The sequence below is a fragment of the Ammospiza nelsoni genome, chromosome 3 (genome assembly GCF_027579445.1).
Source record: "Ammospiza nelsoni isolate bAmmNel1 chromosome 3, bAmmNel1.pri, whole genome shotgun sequence".
NCBI lineage: Eukaryota > Metazoa > Chordata > Aves > Passeriformes > Passerellidae > Ammospiza > Ammospiza nelsoni.
The window spans coordinates 5,746,602-5,767,947 of NC_080635.1; the positions used below are offsets into that span (position 1 = coordinate 5,746,602).

The 21,346-nt window shown below is 44.0% G+C and overlaps 1 protein-coding gene across 6 annotated transcripts in view; it reads left to right on the plus strand.

Moving 5' to 3' along the window:
* RIN2 (Ras and Rab interactor 2) overlaps window positions 1-19,218 on the plus strand; it is a 61,529-nt gene extending 42,311 nt beyond the window's left edge. For all 6 annotated transcript variants that reach the window (XM_059469522.1, XM_059469523.1, XM_059469527.1 and 3 more), the window contains 5 exons: window positions 523-1,665; window positions 8,939-9,244; window positions 12,108-12,239; window positions 14,316-14,479; window positions 17,345-19,218. In XM_059469522.1, coding sequence (XP_059325505.1) covers window positions 523-1,665; window positions 8,939-9,244; window positions 12,108-12,239; window positions 14,316-14,479; window positions 17,345-17,662 — 2,063 coding nt within the window. In that variant the 3' untranslated portion in view covers window positions 17,663-19,218. The remainder of the gene's footprint in view (window positions 1-522; window positions 1,666-8,938; window positions 9,245-12,107; window positions 12,240-14,315; window positions 14,480-17,344) is intronic.
* The last annotated feature ends 2,128 nt before the right edge of the window (window positions 19,219-21,346 follow it).

The window sequence follows — 21,346 nt, forward strand, 5'->3', positions numbered from 1 at the left end:
CTGCCTTTTCACGTGTAGTTTCTGTGTTCACTGTGAAAAGAAACTGAAGCAAGGTACTTGTAGAGTTTCTGGAAGTGGCCTTTATCTGGTGTAAATCACCTTAATTATTGTCTTTAATGAAGTGAGCTTATTAATACTAGCTGAGAATCTTGCTTTATTTCTCCCGAGTGAGATGCTGGTGAGAAGTTTGTGTTCATTTCAGTCTCAAGCCAGTAAAAAGTATTCTGTTACAGTCTCCATTCCTTTCTTTGATTCTCAGTTTAATTTTAAGCTTAGTGGGCTGTTTGGGAGCTATGCATTGGTCATGGTATTTATAAATGAGTAAGAGCAGCCCCAGTAATGTAGCATACAGTTATGTCTGGTGGTACTTTAAGAAGTTCACTTGAATATTTTTCCCCTTTTAATTAATAAAATCTTGCCTAAATTTCTCAATATTTTAAACTGGTGTTGTTGAGTTGAATGTTCTGAAATCCATCTGCATGGTGTTTAGCATTCTTACGTTAATGCAATGATGATTTTCAGACTTTTGGAGCTCCCTGGCTAACAGCAAACCCCCGGATCCTTCACCTCCCTGTAGGCCTGTGCCTTTGGACAGTGCTCGCAAAGACTCGCGCCAGCTCTGCCTTATAAATGGAGTGCATTCTATACGAACCAGAACGCCCTCGGAGCTGGAGTGCAGCCAGACCAACGGAGCGCTGTGTTTCATTAATCCCCTCTTCTTAAAAGTGCACAGCCAGGATGTCAGTGGAAGTCTGAAAAGGCAGAGCCCCAGAACTCCAGACGTGAATGGCACAGCGAGGGCTCGCTCCCCCCCGCCCCGGCCGCCACCTCCTGCTATTAATAGCACCCTGACGAGCCCGCAGATTTCCAGGACTATAAAGCAGGCGAGCATGCCAGAAACACTCAGCCACAAGAAGGAGAGGGGCTCGGATTTGCTGCAGAACAAGCCCACCCCGATTCCGCCTCCTCGGCTGAAGAAGCAGGCGCTGTGCTCCGAGGCAGACGGTGCCTCCAGGAGCGCGGCCGCGCTCCGGCCCCGCTCCTCCGCTTGCGTGCCCGAGGCGGCCCCGGCTGCTCCTCCGCGTGAATCCCCGCCAGCCCTGCCCCAGCCGGCTCCAGCGGCTCCCAAAAAGACTCCGGCTGCCATCTCTGAGTCACACATCCCGTGGAATGGAGGCCGGCAGAGACTGAGCGACATGAGCATTTCCACCTCCTCGTCCGACTCGCTGGACTTCGATCGGAGCATGCCGCTCTTCGGCTATGAGGGGGACACCAACAGCAGCCTGGAGGACTTTGAGGGGGAGAGTGACCAGGAGAGCATGGCACCCCCTCTGAAGCCCAAGAAGAAAAGAAGCAGTTCGTTCGTTCTCCCCAAGATTGTGAAATCTCAGCTACGGAAAGTCAGTGGAGTTTTCAGTTCCTTCATGACCCCCGAGAAGAGGATGATTAAGAAAATTGCAGAGTTGTCCCGGGACAAACGTACCTATTTTGGATGCTTAGTGCAGGACTATGTCAGCTTTCTGCAAGAAAACAAGGAGTGCCATGTTTCCAGCACTGACATGCTGCAAACAATTCGTCAGTTCATGACCCAAGTCAAGAACTACTTGTCCCAAAGCTCCGAACTCGATCCCCCAATCGAATCACTGATTCCTGAAGACCAAATAGGTAAGAAACACTGTCCTGTGTTTTGGGGGGAAGGTGAAAATGTGGAATCTGTGTTTATAATAAGTGATAGTCTTTGTCCAGTTCAGAAAGGTGGGGCTAACTCGGCTAGTAGAGCTTGAAACACTGAGTATTTGAGTCTTAAAACAACCTCTCCCTCCATTCCCAACCCCAAATCACTCTGTCGGCTTGGAATGATTGCACTATGAAGTTGTTCATAAGAAGTTATCCTTAAAATAGGTACAATGTGGACTTTTTTATCTGTGATTATTACTTTTTTTACCTGCTTTACTGTTGACAATAGAGAACCCTTTATTTGCTGGCACACATGTGTTTTTCTCTGAATTGGATTGACAGTTCTCAATGTTTGGTCTAAAACTGCCAAATCTGACCATATGGACTGTAAATGTAGAACTAAAATTTATTCAAAACCAATGACATTTTATGACAACTTAGTTTTGAAATAAATCTGATTCCTCCAGACATTCTTAGTCACTTTTATTAAAGCTGTACTATCCCTGCACTTGAAACTAAATAAAAAGATATGTAAGAGTTTTAGAAAACAAACATGTGAAGGAGACAGAAGGGGCTGTTGTTTTCTGTAGTTTTCTGTACTTCTCTGTTAGATGTGTTTGTGAGTGGTTATGGATGAGCTATATGTTTTAAAAAGAGAGAGAGATTTGTGTATCCAAAAAAGTGAAATCGTTGTTGCTGCATAAATCTCGCTGCCTCTCTTGCAGAGTCTGAGCAGTATTTGTTAAAGAGCCTGTAAGCCACATTTAAGAGGTAAACACGCCTCAGGGCAGAATACTTTCCTTGTGAGCTCACTTCAGTCCTAATTTGTTTGTTTTTCTCCCTACCCCAGTGTCCCAACAGTTGGCTCAGTGCAAAATTGGCAGACACCTCCTTCCCTGGGACTTGAGGGTAATTTTATATTGACATTCTGTCTGTCCTTGACCAAGATGAAGTATTCTCATGTAACCTCAGCTTCATTTACACAAAGTCAAGCAAAAGTCACAAGGGCTGCTAAGGAAAATAGAGAAATGTGAAAAGTACCCCCAGTATTCAGACTCAAAGACATGTAATATTCTCACTGTAATAATATAGACTGTTGGGTGTTTCATGGAAGAAAAGGCACCAAATTAAGCAGGGGATGGAGGTGCATTTTTGCCTGCATTTCTGTAGAGTGCTGGATGTTTGACAAAGCAATACAGATGGAGTTTGGTTGTAATTTTGTGAAAGCCTAGTTTGTTATGTAGTTTTCAATTCACAAGGGTGTGGTTTAATGGGACTGTGGGTCTCCCAAGACTGGAAAAAATGTTGTCTGCTATTAACTGTTTCAGACTTCGGAGCAGCATAAGGTGTCAGGTGTAACAACTAAAACTGCCCTGGTTTTCTTCAGCGACAGAAAGTCTGGTTTTGATCATGTGACTAAACACAATTAATTTATAAAGTGGGCTGGTTTAAACAAAAAAAGAACTTGCTTTTGAATCATCTACTGCCTTTGGCTTGAGCCAGAAAACAACTGCAGTGGATCAGGAGCATCAGATGTTGCTGATCTAAGGAGATAACTATGTGACAGCAAAATTCAGTCATCCCTATGGAGAGCTTTTTATGAAGTAGAGTCCTGCCTGTTGTCCACAGTTTTCCTTGACTATTTCAGTATGGAATTGCAGCCCAAATTGTAACTTTGTGAGTGGTTGTTAATCCTCTCTCATCTGTTCTCACTTCCATGGTGCAGTTTTTTCCTCCAGCGTGTCAGCCTGGTGCTGGATGTGTGCTTCTGGGATAATGCTCCTCCTTTCTGACTCATTCAGCCCTTGCTTTAATCCTCTTTTGTCTCCTGAACTTCAGTAGGTGCTGCAACAGCTCCCACAGGTTTGGTGAAACCCTCGGTGTTTGGAACTTCATTCAATGTCTCCATAATGATCTTTTTGATCATGTGGCTTTTCTTCTAGAACTGCATCATGGACTCTAGCAAGCAAAAGACTTCTGCAGCAGATCTTTTAAGCTTCCCAGATAGGGAAAATTGTTAAGCTTCTGCAAAATCACTGGGAGAATATCCTTCAGGGTTTTTAGTCCTGACAGGTGCCTCCCAACCTTAGCACTGTAGGCTGTTAGCCCTCCCTGAAGCAATGGGACTCCCAGTGTTGGCACAGAATCAAGAGTAAGGCACATGGTTCTTTATTGTTTAAGAATTAATGTAATTAATTTTTTTAAAAGGCATCCACACCTCAGTTTGTATCCACAGCATAAAGACTGGTCTGAGGAGACCCTGACAGTCCAGAGCTGCTTGATCAGCAAATGTTTGAGAGTTTTTGTCTTTTCATCTTTTCCTGGCTTTGAACAGAATGGAGTCAAGTTGAATGCTGTCACTTTGCCAAGTGGGATCTAACATCTGACATCTAAACAACTTCAGTCTCAGTGCCCAAATCTGGCCCTGAACCAAGAAAATACTGGTTTAAACCACTTGTCAGTAAGGTACTAACTGATCACGTGGGAACGTCCCTAAACACATCCTTCTATTACTTGTTTTGGTATTTCTAATATGTAAGGGATATTTAAATGCTGAGTGTTAAAGAAGCTTGGGGAGAATGTGCTGGTCCCTTACTGGCAGTCCATGCCTTATTTAAGGTCCTTGGGTCTGTACAGAGGAGTTTCAGGCAGACTGAGCTGGGCATACAAATTAACTGGAGCCCAGGACAGACCCCCATGGTACCCCTTCTCCAATGTCTGTCTTGTTTGACACTCAGCCATGGATACTTGGGCTCTCAGTGCAGTGTTCTGTGCACCTGTTAGTGCATGCTGCTTATGGGTATTACAGCAAGACAGTATTTCCCTGGTTTGTTTATATGGAAGGTGCACAGAATTAAACTTAAATTAGGTCTTAAAAAGGTTAAGCAGCAGCCCACCCCAGATCCCCTCTTCTTTACTAATCCAGTTACCTCCTAAAGGAGCTGGAATGGTATGTCACTATTTCTGCTTGAGAAACTCATGCCAGCTCTTTTTTTCACTGTGTTACTTTTTTAGGTGCTTGTACTTTTGTCCTGGTGTCCTGTCCTTTGTTGTTGCATCTTTTCATGTTGTGCTCAGTCTCACAAACATGTCCCTCAGTGCCCCTCCTTTCACCACAGCAGTGACAGGACAGGGCAAGCAGGAAGCAGTGGTGAAAGCACTGAGCAGAGGCAGGGACCAGGTTCTGTTTCTGACCATCCCTTGGATTTCCTTTGTGACTTTTCCCCTGCTTCTTTTCTTTCCTGCTACTTCAGGAGAAGACATGTGCTTACCACACAGCTACAACATGAGTTTTAAGTAACTCAGAGCTCCTTAAAGCAGAGCACACCTAGCACAGATAACAGTGTGATTTTTTGTGTGTTTTTTCTGTAGTTCAGATGAGGGGAGGATTACCTTTCATCCCTAGTTGCTGGGTCTCTGCCACCACTGCCTGTAGATCAGCCACTTCTGTTTTCAGGGTTGTGTGATTATCAAAGAATATAATGTGAGTTGTGTGAGGTCTTGCTGTCAAGTCCTGGTCCTGTGGAGGAGATTGCCATGTCTGCACCCGCCAAGAAATGGATGCTTGGCCGTCTCTCTGTGGTATTCCAAAGGAACTTTGTGCTTTCAGCTCCCAGGCAGTGTGACCTGTGCAGGACTGGGCCTTTTTGTGGTGGCTCTCAGGCTCACTCAGTCTGCTGCTGACTCTGATTGCCCTGGTCAATGGTTTGGCCATGGTGAACAGGGCTTGAGTGTAAATTGGGGGACTGGAATGTGGCAGTCATGTCAGTGGAGCAGCAAGTGTTGGTAGGTAGGAGGAAAACAGAAAAGGTGAGAGCGTGCCTAGAGTTTGAGGAAGTGAGGGCTGTAAGGAGGCTGTGTAAGGACACTGGCAATGACTAATGTGTTGTCTTGTCTAGATGCAGACTTTGTGTGGTTGGCAGCAAAACAAAAATAGCATGTCAGCACAGGATACAGATGTGTTTCCACAAGTTGCAACGAAACTAGCTGGCTGGCCTTTACAATTCATTTATCAAAGCACTTCCAGTTCCCATTTTGAGGCTACAGGCTAATTATAAGCATTTCAGGAACGATACACAGTGTTCAGCTGATATTATATTCAGTTGAAAACAAATTATCTGTTTTGGTTTTGGAGTTGTAAGCATCCTGGGAGGATATTTGAAAACATGCATCTGAAATAAACAAGTTTTTTTGCTGATTTGGATCTTAAAAATATACAGAGATGTTAAGGTAAAAAATAAGTCCTCAATTCACAACTTAGAAAATTATTTGCTTGGGAAACCTTCATATACTTTTTTGTGGCCATTAGAAGTTAAAGAGTGAAAATTGTTGCTGGCTGAAAATTGGTTTGTGGGATCTAACCCCAAAACACCTTTCTGTGAAAGCAGCCAGAAGCAACGGTGCTGAAGAAAAGGAATGGATGGTGGCTGGGTGGTCTGGCCCCAAAAATGCTCACAGGTGCCATGACACTGAATATTGTTCTAAGATTCAAATCACAAGAAGTGCTGTCCTACCAGACTTTAATAATAATATAATTTTTTTTGCAAGCTTTGTATTTGTTAGGATACATATGGGTATTACTGTTGACCATTAAAAAAACAGCCCTTCTCAATCTTGTTGCTGTTAGCCTCACCAGCTTGTTTGATTTTGCCACTTTTTCATTTGAGGGCAGAACTCAGTGGTTCTCACGTGTGCCAAGAATTTATAAAGGAGAAGAAAAGGTTGGGTGTTGTTTTGAGGGGTTTTTGTGTGTGGTTTGAAGGATTTTTGTTTGTTATGGCTTTTTCTTTGTTTTGTTGTGCCTGTGTGGAGCTTTGAGCACAGCCGTGAGTTACATGATCCCTTCCTCTGTGCTGCTTCAGAATTATTTCAAGTTTCCATGGAAGCTGTGGAAATGTGATGGAGTAAATTTCAAAGCAATTTCCAGGCACTGGAAATTGGATTACAGATTTTGGATCTTGTGACAAAATAGCAAATGTGAAAGAAACCTCCTTGCCATCTTGCACAGCTGTAAAAATCTGCATGGTTCATCTGTGGAAGTGGCACTGCCTTTGGAAGGGTTGAGGGCAGAAACCCTGAGCATCCAAGGAGCACAGCCAAGGACTGCAGCTCTGGGGAGGAATTTTGTCTCCCAGCAGCATCCAGTTCCTGTGGGATCTGGGCAAGCCCTGCTTCTGCCTCCTGTTCCTGTACAGCATCAGTCACATCCAGAAACACACTGAGTTTCCAGAGGCTCCTGTGAACAGATGTTTTGTGATGACCCCTCTTTATTGAGATGAAGGATGGTTTGTGCTCAATATTCACCTAAAAAACTTCCAGTGGAAGAGTTCAGCTTTCATGGGGACAGAGCTCTCTCACTTTGCATGATGTTTAGCAGCACCAAGTGCTTTAATAAACAATCCCAGGTGCTTGGAATGCACAGTGCAGACATGTTCCCCTTACAAGCAAAGCAGTTGTTTTTCCTATTTGAAAAAAATCAGGTTGTAGAAATAAAGTAAGCTGAGTTGCCAAAAAAATAGTCATCAGTGAAGATAGCAAGGAATTATTAGTATACTCTAGAATAGAAATTTAGCTAGCCAGTGTACCTGTGGGTGAGACTCATGGGTTTTTCTTGGTGGAAAATTGTTTCTGCAATTGTTTGTGCCCCGTGAGCCCTGAGGATTGTTTTGATGGCAGGGAGAGGCAGTTTCTGTCTCTGTGCAGAAGAATGATGCTTCTGTTTATCTGGCTGGTTTGGTGCTGATTGTGTGGCTCTACCAAGTACAGTAGGTAAGGATCAGTCATTTGAAGTGTTGCCACTTGCTAAGGTTGCTAATTGATGGCTCTGGTCTGGTGGGAAGCTGGATCCAGCCCTGGCTGCTGTGTGAGAAGCCACCAAGAACCTGTCTCAGACTGATCATGCTTTTTCTAGTGCTTTTACTGACAAACACAGAAAAAATGCTACATATGAAGTCAGGGCACCATAGGATGAGAAATGTGTGTGTGAAGGGTGTTTATATGGGAAAGAGAGGGATGGAGACCCAAAAGGAAAAAGGGCTGGACAGAAGAATATGATAAATGAAAGAAAAAAGCAAGAAAGCAGAATAATGCTTGTTGGAGAGCGTGTGTGTGTCTGTGTAAATACCAAGCCTTAGAAATAGTACGTGATTAAAAAAACAACAAAACAAAAGGGAGGGAGAGTAGGGAGAAAAGAAAGAGACTGTAGTCTAAAAAAACCCACAGAAGTACAGGCAAAGAACCTGGGATGGGCATGAGGTTTAATGAAGCTGTAATGAGTCACTGTTACTCACAAGAATGTCCACTGCTAATTTGTGACCTGGCAGTGACACAGCCTCTCCTCTGTGTGCTCTCTGTCCTTGTGCTCCTCTGGTCCATCTGCCTGCTCCAGGCTCTGGAACTGCCCCACTCTGATGGCACAGGAACATTCCCCACCATGGCACAAACAACTTAAGAACTAATGTTACCTGTCTTGCCATAAGGATGCTGAGAAAGGAAATTAGCTTTTAAAGCAGAAGTGTTGAGCAAAGAGCTTTCTCTGTTGGCACAGTCCATACTATGAAAATGGAGAATGAGGGTTCAGAAAAACTGGAGTAGAACAAGAATTAAAAATAAGTCCTGAAGTTAGCAGTTACTGTGCTATGTGCATACAATTGCCAAAGAACTTCAAACTTGATGACAAAGCTGTATATAAGCTTGTGTGATGAAATCTGAAGCTGGAAAAACACAGTTTGGTTTTCATTTATAGTTTAAAGCCTGTAATCTGCCCAGCTTCATAAAGATCCTGACAAAGTTGTGCCAAGTTTTAGGAAATCTTTGTTGAGTTATAGTTTCCAATGGAAACTATGCAAAAAGAACAGGCTTTAATGCCAAAAGAGATAAAAATTATGATTTTGACTGTGTTTCACGTTAAGTTTGGGAGTTAAAGTCTAAACTTAAAGTAAAATAAAACTTGCAGACTTCCAAGCCACAAAAGAAAAACTTTAATAGACCCACAGCTTGTTTTTGTTTTTAACTATCTGTATTCTGTCTGTGTGGGTGTGGGTTTTTTTATTTTACCACATTGCCAGAAATGACAATTCAATACAGATTCTGCTCTGCCTCCTGTTTTCATGTTAACAAACATCTGGAAACTCAGCTTGTGTAATAAATGGGCCTTAGAAAGTAAGTTTTGCTCGACAGGGTCTCTTCAGGGAATGGTTGTGTTAATGCTGGCTCTGCTTTAGAGGGGGAAGTCAGCTGGATTTGTGTTTTCCTGTTGCAGATGTTGTGCTGGAGAAGGCCATGCATAAGTGCATTCTGAAGCCTCTGAAGGGTCACATTGAAGCGATGTTGAAAGAGTTTCATACCACAGATGGTTCCTGGAAACAACTGAAGGAAAACCTGCAGCTGGTGAGGCAGAGGAATCCTCAGGAACTGGGTGTGTTTGTCCCAACACCAGACTTTGTGGACGTTGAAAAGATTAAAGTCAAGTTCATGACTATGCAGAAGATGTATTCACCTGAGAAGAAAGTCATGCTGCTGCTGAGAGTTTGCAAGTTGATTTACACTGTTATGGAGAATAACTCAGGTATGGTGCTTCTGGTGGCTCGGGTTCACTGATATCTCATACCTGATGTTGTCTTTCAGAGGAATCAGCCCAGCTCATTCTGCAGACAGCTCTGCTGCTGAAGCTCTTGCAGCTTCTCCTTGCCCTTTTGAGAGGAATTCTTGCTCTTTGCTTCTGACCTGCTGTCTCTGGACTATCTGTCTGCAGATCTTAAAAACTCAGTCTGAAGCAGAGTTGTTGTCATGGGTGGAGTGTGAGCTTCAGGCAAAGCTGATTAGAGAAGCCCTCCCATGGTGCAGGAGGGACCCTCATGATTTCTGAACTCCTCAGAGAGGAGCCTGGGTGCAGCTGGATTCAGTCCTAGCCCAGACTGTCAATGGTTTAAAATCCAAGGAATTACAGAGGTGGGATTGAACCTTTGTACAACTTGGTCCTAACAAGATTAAGGATGACAAACCACATATAGTGATATAAAAATAAATTCTTTATGATAAATTATTAGAACAAAAATATCTTTATCTAAATTATCTACTACACAGTGTAGAAGTAAAAACTACACTGTTTTCATATAGTGCATTATACTATACTAGATTATACTAGAGTAGTATAATCTAGTATAGTATAATGCACTATATCAAAACAATTAGAATAAAGAAATTATATTAAAGCTACCAAAAAGACCCAAAACAATTACTGAGTAGAGATTGATGTTTCTTAACCAGGGGGGCCAAATCTCTTTTGCTCCTCCAGGAGTGGCTGTCAGGGGTGTTCCCACCCAAGGGAGGAGTGTCCACACACACTCCCAGAAGGGAAATATTAGAAGATCCTGCTGTTTGAAAGCAGGACTGGACTTTTAGAGTACAAACTGATTGACTGTCAGCCATATATCTCCATGGCAGCTGTGTCAGCCTCTGTGTTTTTAGATGAGGATGCCTTACTCTATCTGCCACATCACTGTCAGGCTGTTTAACTTTGGGGTTGATGAGTCAGACAGCAGGACACCACTTCTTAGTTCACCACTGATAACTTTGCAAAACAGGGCTTTGTTTTACCTCATTCCAGGCAGAGAGCCCTACAGATCCTACACATCCTACAGATGTGAAACAATTGAAAAAGAGCAGCTTTCCTTAAGTGTAGGCTTTTGAAGTTGCCTGGCAGAAAGGCTGTCCCGTGAGCCTTGAATTTAACATTGATTCTAAATGAGTATTTTTCTGCAAATTGTAATAGAGGTAACACTGTATATTTAGCTATTGTAATTCAATAGCATGTCTGCAATATGACAACTACAATGGTTTTGTCTTAATGGGTGGAGAAAAGCAGCCTCTAATCCAGTATTTTTGGCTTGCTGTGCCACTGACTGTTCTCATTTGGACACTTTCTGTCATGCTTTTGGAACAGAAATGACATCTATTTCTGCACTGTAGCAAGAACCCAAAAGCACCTTTGAAACCTAAATACTGAAATGGCACTACAGTCCAGTCAAGACCTGCTGAGCAGTCAGTGCTCCAAGATGCTGTGCTGGATGGCATGAATTTATGGGTGCAACTGTGACATTCTCTCTTGCACACTGCTATGACAGGTCATGAGCTAAGGTGTAGCAAAGCAGTTTTCTTTCTAAGGAAGCACTGCATGTGCAGCTGGGTGTGGTGCAGATCAAGACACTTACTTTCTTTGGAGATTGGAGATTAATGATGAAAGCTCATGGCTGTTAAAGCCCCCCAGATGCTTTTACAAGATTTAGGACTGAGCTCCTGCCCAGTTTATTACTGCATTTCAAAATCCTGCATTTTAAAAGTGGATATAGGGATCTTGGCCTGAAGTTCTGTGAACTCATCTCTCCATACTGTGATGTGATTGCATCAAGTAAAGTATTTCCAACATGCACAAGGAAAATACTGAGAGGCTGCTGCTGGTTAAGTGCTGCACTGGGAGACGTGGGCTGAGGTGTGGCAAGTGCTCATTGGGCTGTCTTATTTTGTCATGTGAAGTTTGTTAAACATGGCATTGAGCCAGCAGCTGTTTGGGTATCTATCCTTCCAGCCAGGTAAGTGTGCTAGCTGGAGCATGTGCCTCAGCTGGTGTTACTTGAGTTTCACCAGAGCTGTGAGCTGGCTCCTGCTCTGGGCAGTTCTGAGCGACCCTCACATCCATCCTGCAGTGAGCACCATTCTGCCTGACCCAGAGATTTGGCCACATTGGGATTTCTGAACAGAAAGTCAGAATGCAGGGAAAGTGCCAGCAGCACAGACTGGCTTAGGTACAGCACAGTCTGTGGATTATTGTCACTCCAGGCCCTTCAGTCACTCCCCATCTTTCCTGTAGGCTCCCTTCAGGTGCAGCACCTGGTGTTTGTAGAACACCTCTCTGGTGTTTTTTACAATGGTCTGTCAAGGAAACGAGTTGAGTTTTCTTGTGAAATCTATAGACTTTTATATTCAGGCTTCTCTGCTGTAGGATTCATACTCAGAGACTGGTGTTTGTGTCTGGATGCTTCCAGAAAGTGGATGCAATCCCTGGATGTATAAAGAAAATGCCTATTCATCACCTCTTAGGCAATGGTAGCAGGGCAGGTGAAGGTCAGGCCAGACTGGCATGGCAGCCTGTTCAGCACTTCACCAGCTGAGCTGCTGCCAGGGTGAGCCCAGTCTCTAAATCTCCCTTGCATGCCTCAAGGTGTGCATCATGAGCTTTGTGCTTGTTTGAAGGACAGGATTGAGCTTGTCTCCTGTTCAGTGAGTGCCAGGTGATGTTCTCTTTGCTGCACATTGGTGACTTTAGGAGGTTCTGGAGTAGAGAAGGCACAAAAGAGTGTTTTCCTTTCAGACATGGGAACTGGTAAAAAAATGTGGTTTGTCTCTCACTGCCTGTGTTCCCTTCCACCCAGGGAGGCTGTATGGAGCTGATGACTTCTTGCCTGTGTTGACATATGTGCTAGCCCAGTGTGATATGCTGGAGCTGGATACCGAAATCGAGTACATGATGGAGCTGTTGGATCCATCCTTGCTGCATGGAGAAGGTAATTATTTATTTTTATAGAACTGCCTGAAAGACTAGTTGAGTTCTGTTTGAGCAGGAATCCTATTAAGGGGAGACCTAATGACAGTGTAACAAGAGAATGTCATCATCATTTCCACTGCTGGGCAGCTTGCAGAGTACAAGCTGGAGTGGCTGGAAAATCTGCTGCTGTGTGATGCTTTGTGAGCAAATACATTGTTTCCAATCAGTTTTGACTCAGCAGGCAAACACGTGTGCAGGTGCCCAAAGGCCTGAGCCTTTTGTGCCTGAAAATTTCCTGAGGGGATTTATGGGGCAGCAGCACTCAGCAAATTGTGAGGCACATAATAAGACTTGGGTTATGTGCTTTGTGATGACCTCTGGGGACTTCCTTGCACCTTTGCAGAAGTGCTTTTGAGGATATTGCCCCTTTTTAATGAACTTTGCATCTTCCCAGCATTTGCTTCTCACAAAGTGTTTTTATGAGCTCTAGCAGTATGTTTCCTGAGGGATTTCTTGAATGAGGGCTAAAGTCTGCTGGAGGCAAGGAAATCTGCCTCTGCTGTTCCCATGGCAGTATTTTTAATAAAGAAGTTTTCTGCAAGGCTCTGGTAGGCCCCAGAATCTAAAAGGTTTATGAGGAGGTTTGAAGGCTTTTCCAGCCAATCTTAACTGTGTGTTTGGGTATATATGTGTGTTTTCTGTTCCTGCTGTATCCTGGCTTTCTGAAATTGCTTTTCATGTACCCTCTTGCATGCTGTTATGCCTGGGAGAATTCATGCCATAATTCCCTCAATTTGGCACTAGTCTGTTTCTTGCTTGGTGTACAGAGCATCCTTGAGTGGATTGTTAGGAGTCTTAGCATGGAAAATACTTGAGATGTGAAGCTGGAGATCATTATCATGCTTGAAAAGCAGAAAGGTTTATTGGAATATTAAGTCTTGTTGTTTTGAATGCAGCAACGGAAGTATCTCTGTTGGTTGGGCCTGTCATTGGCACTAGCTCAGCTCTGCTGTGCAGAAAAAATTGTGTAGGGCTTTGGGGTTGGGCATTTCTACTATATTGTCCAGTTTGTCTAATGGGTCTTGCATGAATTTTATGTGTTCATCTTGTTGCAGAGCTAAAGGCTGAGAGGGAATGCTGTCAGTAATACAGAAAATACTACTGTGGGCATCCCATGCATCTCTGAATGCCTCTGAATAGACTGAGCACTCCCACCCAAATAGTTGACTTTAGAAAGAAAAGACAGCTTGTCTTTTGTTTCTCCTGGTTGCTGCAGACTGTTGCCTCCTGTTGAGACTCTTTTACTTTGTGATCCACAGCTTCTTTTGTCCATTGGCAACTCTGTTGTGGCTTTAATTTGTTCTCTACTCATGTAATAAATGGGGAGTGTGCAGGACTGTACACACCATCTCCTGAATTAGCTGGACATTCTGGGGAATGCTAGGAAGCTGTTGTTTTAAAAATAAAGGCAACTCTTTGGGATGATTCCAGAGTACAAGTCTCACACTCAGTTGTTGCTTTATTGCCACTGAGAGTGGTTGCTTTGAAGTTGATGAACAGGGTTAGATTGTTTTTTACTTTGTTTCAACAGCCATGTTTATTTCATCCCCCTCTGAAGCCTGGTAAGAAACCAAAACACTGTTAGAAAATTGTTTAGAATAAAGCTGGTGTTCCAAGGTTGGAGGAGTAAATATTCAGGCGTAAAGGAGTTACAAGAGTTGTTGGTTTTCCTGGCTTTTACAGAGATGGGGCAACTGAGAGGAGTTTTAAAAGATTTTATTCTATTATCAGTCATTTAAGGAAATGGTTTTTCAGCAGGAATGGACCCAAGGTTCCACTGTGCAATATGGAGCACATGCAACCCCTGCATGTCTCTGAGCAGCTGAGAACACACCCTCCAGTGTTGTGCAGGCCAGGGAGAGTTTTCCTTTTGTGTTGTAAACATTGTGGCAACTTTGATATCTACGTGTGTGGGTGGGTGCCTCTCTGTGTGTATGTATATATACCTCAAAGAAATATATATATCTCAAAGAAAACTGCCTGCACTTGTGACTGTGACCACTCTGAGAAGTTCTTCCCTTGCTGTCCTTCACAGGGGGCTATTACTTGACCAGTGCTTATGGAGCACTTTCACTGATCAAGAACTTCCAGGAGGAACAAGCTGCCCAGCTGCTCAGCTCAGAGGCCAGGGACACGCTCCGGCAGTGGCACAAGAGGAGGACAACAAACAGGACAATACCTTCAGTTGATGATTTTCAGGTAGAGCTTCGGGCTGAAATAGAAAATGGGATGATTGTGTTGCTGGAAATACCCATTTGAGAGGTATCATTTGTAGCAAATTTCCTTGGTGCCACAAGTGGAGTGAAACAGTGCTGAGATTACAGATGGCAAATTTGCCTCTTTGAAGTCTTGGCACTCACTTTTTATCAAATTGTTTCATTAGGATGGTCTGAAGAAAACACTAAATAATAGAGCTTTCTTACCTTCCTTTTTAAGTCATGTGAAGCAAGGACAAACTGCATTGTATCTTAGATTCAGCTTTTTTGCACACTTTATTGTTCAGAAGATCAAATCCAGATTTCCAGGGGTATAAATCAGCCCAGCTGCCCAGCAGCCAGTGGTGGCTAAAGCAGGTAGCAGAGAGGAGAGGTGGGAGAAATGTTCCCCAGCAGTTTTGAAGTTTAAGCAGGCAGCAGAGTTCTGTGCTATGGATGTCCTCACATTTTTTCTTTTTTGTCTTTTTTTTTTTTTTGTCCCCTGTATTTTGTACTGCTCTTCCAGAGCAGGGCAGTACCTTCACCTGGAGAATAACAAAGCAGTGGTTATCACTCCATCCTCTGAGCCCAGGCCTGCATCTCTTCCATCTGCTTTGGACTGACTGTTAAGGTGCAGCAGTTTGTGAGCTGAAGGAGGGGAGGGAGTTGGAATTGGGAAGAGAGGATTTGCTCCTGGGAGTTCAGCTGTCTGCAGTTAGGAAGAGGAGAAGCCATTACAAGCAATTCCAGTGCCCAGAGCCTGTCCATCTCCCTGGGATCCACGTTCTGTTCTCCTCACCTGTACTTAGGTGTCAGATTCCAGCAGCTGGAGTCTTTGTTCTTTCTGCCAAAACTCTGCACTTCCCATAGGAGCATCCAGCACCTTTATTTCTGCTTGGTGAGGAAATGACAGAAGATTCTTTCTGCAGGATTTTGTGGGAAGTTCCATCTTCTCTTTCTCTGCAGATGAACTTGGTCCAGGCTCAGGGTTCACTTGGATGCAGAAGATGCAGGGGGCAGGGAGGAGCTGGCTCTGACTGTGTCCAGTGCTTCTCCTGCTGTTGTCTCTTTCAAAAGAGAGCCTGGAATTAGTGGATCCCACCACCCTCAGGATGTGCTTGGCACAAATGCAAGTGTTTTGTTGTCTGCTCAGAATGGCAATTTTCTCTCTTCTCTCTCTGAGTCTTGCAGTCCTGAAATGGAGCACCTGGCCAACAACCAGCATGGAACATATCTGCAGCTCCAGTCATCCTCCTCCTGGGGAATCAGGGTGTGGTCATGGCATTTCTGTGCTGCAGTCTCACAGCCTTGCTGGCTCTTGGGCTCTGGAGGCTGTTTTTCCACCTTCCCTAAATGGAAAGAAAAGCAAAAATCCCAGTGCTTTGATGATGATGAAATACAGCTTTCTGGGCATCTATAAAAAAAACTTCAGCCTTTCCTTTTCTTTCCAGCAATCCTGTCCATCTAAAAACTCGTGCTTTTCAAAGCATGTGTGGTAGCTTAATTAAAAATTAAATCTGGTGTGTTTTGCCATATTTAGGGCTGGGTTTTTTCTACAAGTTCTTCAGGTAAAAAAACTGACATAGTTCTGTTCAGTCAGGTTCAGTCCCAATTTTTAAAATCTATTGCAGAGCTTTAGTGTCCAGTCTTTGTGGTATCAAGAAATACTTGATTAGACAAGAGTGCTCTTTGGAACTTAAGTCATTGGAAGATTCTTTTCAGTTTTACCTTTCAACAGCTTATTTCTGTGGGAGGTAAACCTCTACCAATGGGATTTTGCACACTTAATTTATTCAGCATACAAACCATGGGCGCCAGCCCAGTCAATAAACAACTCTTTCTCCCTTTAATTTTTTCCTTCAATCTTACTGCACTTTAGTCTTTAATTCCAGCTATTTTTTTCTTTTAAAACTGTCTCTGGTTTAGAGACAATTATAGGAGAAAACACTCTGGAATTAACATTTTCTCTAAAGAAAATGGGTTTCGGCACTCCCTTGCCATCAATAGGAAAGGAATTTCTTGGATGAAAGTGACAAAAACAATTTATTTCACAAACAAAGTTCCCACAGGGCGGGCAGGGAGAAAATTAATAACTGTCAGGAATTGAAGCTCCTCGCTGGGGGTGGATTTAGAGCTCCTTCTTTAGCTGGCCTGGCCTTCCCCAAGGTGCAGAGTGGGGATGCAGCATCCAGCTCTCACCAGTGGTCTGGTTATCAGACCAAAGCTGAGCCAAGCAGTTCCAGAGGAAGCCACAGAAGTCACTGGAGGATTGCTGTTGCAGTCCCAGGAAAACCTCTTGCCTCAGCTAATAAAACCAAGGTAGCCCAAAGCAGAAATGTGAGTCCCTCCACACCACAAAGCCAAGCACATGGGGAGCGAGTGCCTGAACACCCGTGCCAGAGCTCCCCCAGCTCACAGCCCTCCCCTGGACCCAGCCTGAAGCTCCAGGACTCATTTCTGGGCATAAAGCAGACCATGGGGGAATACAGTATTACCATAAAATCACCCCAAGACGCAAACAAACAGGAAGCAGATGAAACTGCATTTCCCTGTGGGGCCTGTTTAGAATGTATCTGTGGGCATGTGTCAGTTTCTACAGGAGGACATCCAGCTTTTGCCTCAAGATCAGGTGCATTTACTTGAATGGTGCAGAGTAAATTTTCTTTCTGAATCCCTGTAAAGCTGTTCTGTGAAGCAGGGTTTGGCCAGGCTTGGACACCAGGCTGCAGCTCACGGGATGGCCATAAGGAATCACCAGAGTGTGTTTCACAGCTGGAGCAGGGAGAGGCTTGCTTTTTGTTGCTGACTTTTCATTTTTCAGAGGCCAAGGACTTTTTTGACTTCTTGATGTCTGCTTTCTTGTTCACAGAACTACCTTCGTGTTGCATTCCAGGAGGTTACCAGCGGCTGTACAGGAAAGACTTTGCTAGTAAGGCCTTACATCACTACCGAAGATGTCTGTCAGCTTTGTGCTGAGAAGTTTAAAGTGGCAAATCCAGAAGAATACAGGCTGTTTCTTTTTATTGATGACACCTGGCAACAACTGACAGAGGATACCTACCCTCAGAAAATCAAGGCAGAGTTGCACAGCCGTCCTCTGCCCCAGGTTTTTCACTTTGTCTACAAGCGCCTTAACAGCGACCCATATGGGGCCATTCTTCAGAACAGCCACGACTCGGCTGCTTAGAACCAGCAACCTGCCCTTTTTATATCTGTTCCTTGGTAATTGTTACAAACATCTTTGTTGGCTGCCTTCCTTAGGAGCTAAAACGTGCCTTAAACCTGAAGTGCCTGGTGAAACACGTGCTGACAGTTCTGATGTCGCTTACAGGACCCAGGGGCACTGTGCACGTGGCCAGCTATGCAGAATATTCCACCAGCATATCTTGAGGAGACAGCCCATGAGCCTGCATTTCCTGTACCATGGGCTCTTTTGCAGCATATTCTACTGTGGCCTTTCACAGGTCTTGGCTGTAGTGTGCAAAATATGATTTTCTTCCACTCCTTGTTTCCCCAGCTGTCACTTGCATTTGAATCCGAGTGCGTCCATGGGCTGGGGTGAGCTCAGTTCTGCCAGCAGGAGTTTGACAAGACTGTCCGATGCAGGGCATCAGTTCACTCAGCATTACCTGGATGGTTGCATCCTTGTCTAATTTTTTTGATTACAGAAAATTGTCATGTTTATATATATATATATATATATATATATATATAAAATAGATATTTTATAGCAGTTGCAGGTAAACTGTCAGGGTTGGTTTTTGAAATATTTTTTTAACTAAAATATTCTATAATTATGCATGTGATTTTTAACATTTAATACACAAGAATAAATCTCTTGCTGGTTTTAGAGTCTTGCATTGATAGTCTGTGTGGTTTCTCTTCTTCACCTGTTCCAGGAGAATTCTTAGGAAACCTCTCTATCCTTGAGGCAGTTTTGCTGTCTGTTCTCAGTTGTCTTCTGAAAATCAGACCATTTTATTCATTGTGCTGTGCAAAACATGTCTGAGCGTCTCATCACATTCATTCTGAGCACACTGTGTGTTTGACCCTCTGTCCTTCTCCATGCCTCACTCATGTTCCTCTTTTATTCTGTGTGGTGCTTTCCATGCCATTCTTTCCACTGGATACTTGTGAGCCATTCCCTGTCCCTGTTCTTTTTTAATCCCTCTCTGTAATGCTGCCCATCCCAGTCTGGTTTTCTTTGGATGGTTGTTTTTTTATTTTGAGGGTTTTTTGGGGGGGTGTTCTTGATTTGGGTTTTGTTTCTTTGGGGGTTTTTTTTGTTTGGGTTTTTTTTTTTTTTTTTTGTTGTTGTTGGTTTTTGGTTTTTTTTCTTTTTTTTGGTTTTTGTTTTTTGTTTTTTTGTTTATGCCTTACTTGTATTCCTTTTTTATTCTTGGTGGCTCTGTGGTGCTCCCATGTGCCATTATTTCTCTACTGGATCCTCGTATTCTGTTCCCTTTCCCTGTTCTTTTTTAATCCCTTTCTGTTATGCTGCTCATCCCAGGTTTTGTTGTTGTTATTTTGGTTGTTTTTTTTCAATTTCATTCTGCACCTCATTCTTACTTTTCTTCCTGTGTTGTCTCTGCTTCCCCTCCCTCTTTCTGCCTCTCTCCTGTGACTGCAGGGCTGGGAGGAACTTCTGGGGATCCCCCCCATTCTTGTTGCAGCAGAATCCCTTTGGGGGAGATGTACTCATGGAAAGGCCTTGAATAAAGCACCACACTGCTGTCCAGGGCAGTTTGACTCATTCTGTGTCTTCTTTGGGGGTGAGGAAGGAAGGTTGAAGGGGAGGAGGTGGAGACTGGGGGGCTCTGATGTCATTTGGGGCACCCCAATGTCCCTAGGAGGGAGAGCCAGGCTGCAGCCTTGATGTTTTCTGAAAAATCCTTTCCTTAGGATTTTTTTGTCCTGAGAAGCTGAGAGGCCTCAGGAACAAAATGCAAACAATGATTATCTGCTGCTGTGGAATGCAACAGGTTGCATTGGTCTCGTGTGGTTGTTTCTAATTAATGGCCAAGCACAGTCAGCTGGCTCGGACTCTCTGTTAGAGACACAAGCCTTTGTTATCATTCCTTCTTTTTCTATTCTTAGTTAGCCTTCTGATGAAATCCTTTCTTCTATTCTTTTAGTATAGTTTTAATGTAATATATATCACAAAATAATAAATCAAGCCTTCTGAAACATGGAGTCAGATCCTCGTCTCTTCCCTCATCCTCAGACCCCTGTGAACACGGGCACACCAGGCTGTGATGGAGGAGCAGGTGAATGGGGAATGAGGGGGATCATACTGGCCAGAAAATTCACAGGGAGGGCTGGGTGTAAAATCTGTTGACCAAAATCTGGGTGTAAAAGGCTGTGACCAAAATCTGTCAAGTTTTTTGTTCTTATAGGCATTGGCAAAGAATTGGAATTTATTTATCTCTAAAACCATTTGGAAAGAATGGTTTGGAAAGAATCTATCCATTCTATTGTATACAGGAATGTAGGAGAAACTGACTAGAGATAGGTAGTAATTTTGAAACCAATGTTAAAACGTTTTTACCTAGGAATGAACCAATCAAGTGCCCTGTGAAAAACACCAATCACTTGTTTTTAAAATTTTAAAAGTCTTATAGTAATAAAATGGTTATAAAAATAGTAATACAATTAGAGTATAAATGTTATAATAATAACTTGGACAATTTGAATTAGGACGATATAAGACAATAGAGACAAAGTTACGGATGTCTGGGTACCTTTTCTGGGCAGCACGAGCCTGAAATAGGACCCACGTTAACAGAGGATTAACCCTTAAAAGCAACAGCCTGTTGCATATTCATACACTTCATACATGATGCATAAATTCCATTCAAACACAGGATTCTGGTCAGTGTCAGCTTCTTCCTCTGAATCCTAACAGTGCCTTCGAGGCGGGAAGAAGTTCATTTCTTCTGATAATGGAGCAATAAATTCTTTTTCTCTGAAAGATTTAGGTGTCCTATGGCTGCTATCTCAATGTGAGTCCTTTCTTTAAAAAAGTATCCTACTTAGCATAGTTTCTATTTTAACATTTTTTATAACCTAAAACTCTATTTAACACAGTACTTAAGAGAGTTAATACAGCATTACTTCCTAACACAACACATATAATATTCATTTTAATATTTGCGAAAAGCCAGTCATAAAACGCATGCATTTTTCTCACCCTTAAACCGCAGGAACAGCTGCGGGGGCTGAAGGGAATGGAAAAGGAAACTTCGGCCTCCGTTCCCTGCCTGCCGCAAGGGCGCCCGGCGCGGCCCGGGGGCGGTGCTGCCGCCTTGTGGGCAGAGCGCGGCACTGCGGGCAGAGGGGAGCGGTGAGGCGGAGTCAGGAGTACAAAGGGGCGCGGCCGGGCTTGAGCGGCCGCCCTGCGAGGCGGTGGCTGGGAACAGTGACAGCGGCGGGGCCCGCGGAGGCGCGGTGGGGACAGAGCTGCCATTTAAAGATGGCGAAGCGCCCGCGTACCAGGACCCTGCATGAGCCGCGTCGGGCTCCAGCCACACTCAAAATGGCGGTCCCGGCAAGACCCCCGGCAAAAGCGTCGCCGCCGCTCCCTGCCGCGGCTTGCGGGGCTCCGGTGCCGCTGACCCCGCCAAACATTTTGTCCCGTTGGGAAAGACGGCGGAAAATCGCGCTGAGAGCCCGGCATCGGTGTCGAGGCCGGGTTGAGACAAACGACCCGAACTGGACAAACGCCTGTGTGAGGAGCGCGGGATGCTTAAGGCACCACAACAAAGATGGCGGCTCGGCCGGGAGTGACTTCTGCCAGTACCAAAGGGGAAATCCGGGAGAAATGGCTGCTGACTCCTGGCATCCTGGGCTTGCCAGGCAGGTTTTGTGCTTG